At 39.6% G+C, this 2,835-nt stretch overlaps 1 protein-coding gene across 1 annotated transcript in view; it reads left to right on the top strand.

The window, feature by feature from the left end:
• LOC118403063 (PHD finger protein 14-like) overlaps positions 1–2,835 on the top strand; it is a 47,101-nt gene that overhangs the window by 4,642 nt on the left and 39,624 nt on the right. Inside the window, exons 6-7 of the mRNA XM_035801500.1 lie at positions 636–691; positions 1,085–1,191. Of these exons, the coding sequence (XP_035657393.1) occupies positions 636–691; positions 1,085–1,191 (163 nt within the window). The remainder of the gene's footprint in view (positions 1–635; positions 692–1,084; positions 1,192–2,835) is intronic.

Here is a 2,835-nt window from a genome sequence, read left to right as displayed (position 1 = left end):
TCATTTTTGGACTCAGCACTTCAAAATAGGGGTCAGCACAGGCCAAAAAGATGGACCCAAACCCTAGTTTTTTGGCCGAATCTGAACATCTGCAACCTACACTGTCTCACCAATATGAAATGTTACTTACATTTTCCTGCTAAAAGTCGAAAATAGGCTAAAATACTGTATGGACTCGTTTTGGGCCTTCTGCGCCTGCGTCAATTAGGGTCATTGCCCGTAAGGCAGAAAGAAGAAAAAACTTTTCCTAGCTTTCCAATCTTAAGAAGTCTTGAACCCCAGATATCGGGAATAAAATTATGATACATCATACAAAAATCTCTTTTTTCTAATTTGCTTTTGTGACAAGAGGTGTAATGGAAAATTTTGAGGGAACTTTTACATCAGTAGATTAGTGATAAAATTAAAAAAAATGTATGTCTAATAATCACCAGGAAAAACACATGATTTACAAATCAGTTATTGACAAATGATAGTGGATGCTACGTGACATGTCTGACCGTTTCCAAAATCATATCCAGCTGCTTGAATACTGCTTTTTGACATATGTATCTTGTGTATGTTATTACATGGATGTTTAACCTCCATGGATGTAATGTTTATGATTGTTGTTGTTGTTGATTTATACTGTACAGTGAGGAAGATGATGAGATTGTGGAATGTGACAACTGTGGCAATGCCGTCCATGAAGGTATGGTCATCTTCAGCATATTGACATGCTACAACTTGTTTATTGACTTAACAAAAGTATGAATGTACAACTCTCGTTAGGGCTGCTACAACTAGTACATGTATACTGTAAGTGTTATGTCCTTTTGTGTAGAGTGTCATCAGCCTGAGTTGAGCATAAAGCCTGCCTGCTGAATTAAACCTTACATTTAGATGCTGCCTTCCTGCATTGATAGTACCCACATGCAGGTCTTTCTTGTTAATTTGTAAAGGAACAAGCTTTTTTTTTGCTTAAGATTCCTTACTTGCTGCCATACTGTGTTGTCGAGATACTACATTTTAGATCAGGTACATTTCAAATTCTTCCAAATTCAAAATGTTAAGCGCTGCAATCTGATTGGTTGTTGCTATGCAGGTTGCTATGGTGAGCATGTGAGTGACAGCGCATCCACCTCCAGCTCCCAGAGTTCCTCTTCCACGGAGCCCTGGTTCTGTGATGCCTGCAGGGCAGGGGTCAAACCGGTAAGGTCATCAAATACTTCCCTCATACAATGTAGCACACACAACAAGAACAATGCATGCAACAATACCAACACACACACACACACACACACACACAGACATACACACACACACAGACATACACACACACACACACATACACACAGGTTCTGTGATGCTTGCAGAGCAGGGGTCAAACCGGTAAGGAAACTTACAGTGTACATTAGAACTCCCCCATAATAACAGCACACACACACACACACACACACACACACACACACACACACACACACACATACACACATACACACACACACACACTGGTTATGTGATGCATGTAGGGCGGGGGTCAAACCGGTAAGGTCAAACACTTATAACAACAACAGCTCAACAAGAACAACAACAATAAACACACACACACACAACAACAACAACAACACACAGAGCCCTGGTGCTGTGATGCCTGTAGGTATGGTGAAATACTGCATCATAGCACATAAAACAAAAAACAATACGCATCATGGAGACTGTCGTGTGTGTGTGTGGGGGGGGGGGGGATCAAATGGGCCAGTGCATTATGTCACACCAGGGTTGCAATAGCGTCCGATATGGGCATTCCGGACTGGATGATAACTTTGGTTATGACATGGACTTCTCTTGTTATCACACGGGCTTTCATAGAATAATCTCAATGCACTGCGAGTACCATTGTTGCATTGATAATTTGAATACCAGATTGGACGTTGGAATGGTTATACATTTTTTGTTCGAGGACACCAAATTTTGTCACCTTCTGTTGCATCTTGCATCAAAATGTGTGTTTGAGGGCTGATACCTTAGTGTATGTGGTCTTGTGTTCTATATTCACACCATCCATATTACCCTTACAACAATCACACACACACAAACACACACATTGGCAAGGAAACGCGGTGCACATTATGATAGTATTATTTCTCACAACAATGTTTAATAACAACAATTGAAAATAAAAATTGCTGAACACAGAATGAAAGCTCTGAAACAAAAGAACTGTAACCACTATCACCTCTGATATACAAGCTCCATTACCCATTTCAGTCTTATCATTATAATTGAACTGACAAAACCAAACGCTACTTTAGAACTTTAATAGTATTGCAAAAGAAAATATCGCTCAAAACCTGAAAATGTTGAACACAACTACTGTTTCATGTTAAAGTTAAACCAAACTCACATTGTCCTCAACATACAAGCTAATATGTAATACCTATACCTCCAGTCTTTGTCTACAAGTACAATTCAACCCAATAAGATTTGATATGAAGAATGCTAATAAGTGGTAGACTAAGTGATACATGTATGTTGCCTTTAACGGTTGCCCTCCACACACTTGAGACAATTTCAACTATATAATATTGTACAGAACAGAATCCTATGATGAATGACCTACAGCATTAACTAATGGGTCAAATCACTAAAAACTTGCTTTGTCAATATAACTGTCTCCTATTTTATTTAAGAAACTGCAAAATTGTATAATGTAAGATCAGTCCGTGAGACCGCAGTGTGGTACAGTTTTCTCGACACCTGGCTCAGGTTCAGTAGGTGGGAAATACGGAGACTTCGTGGTTCCATCCATCAGTCACTACCAGCTGTCCCCGTGTTGCTATGGCAACAGACCTT

The sequence above is a fragment of the Branchiostoma floridae genome, chromosome 16 (assembly GCF_000003815.2).
Source record: "Branchiostoma floridae strain S238N-H82 chromosome 16, Bfl_VNyyK, whole genome shotgun sequence".
Taxonomy (NCBI): domain Eukaryota; kingdom Metazoa; phylum Chordata; class Leptocardii; order Amphioxiformes; family Branchiostomatidae; genus Branchiostoma; species Branchiostoma floridae.
This window is presented reverse-complemented; position numbering and strand designations above follow the sequence as displayed.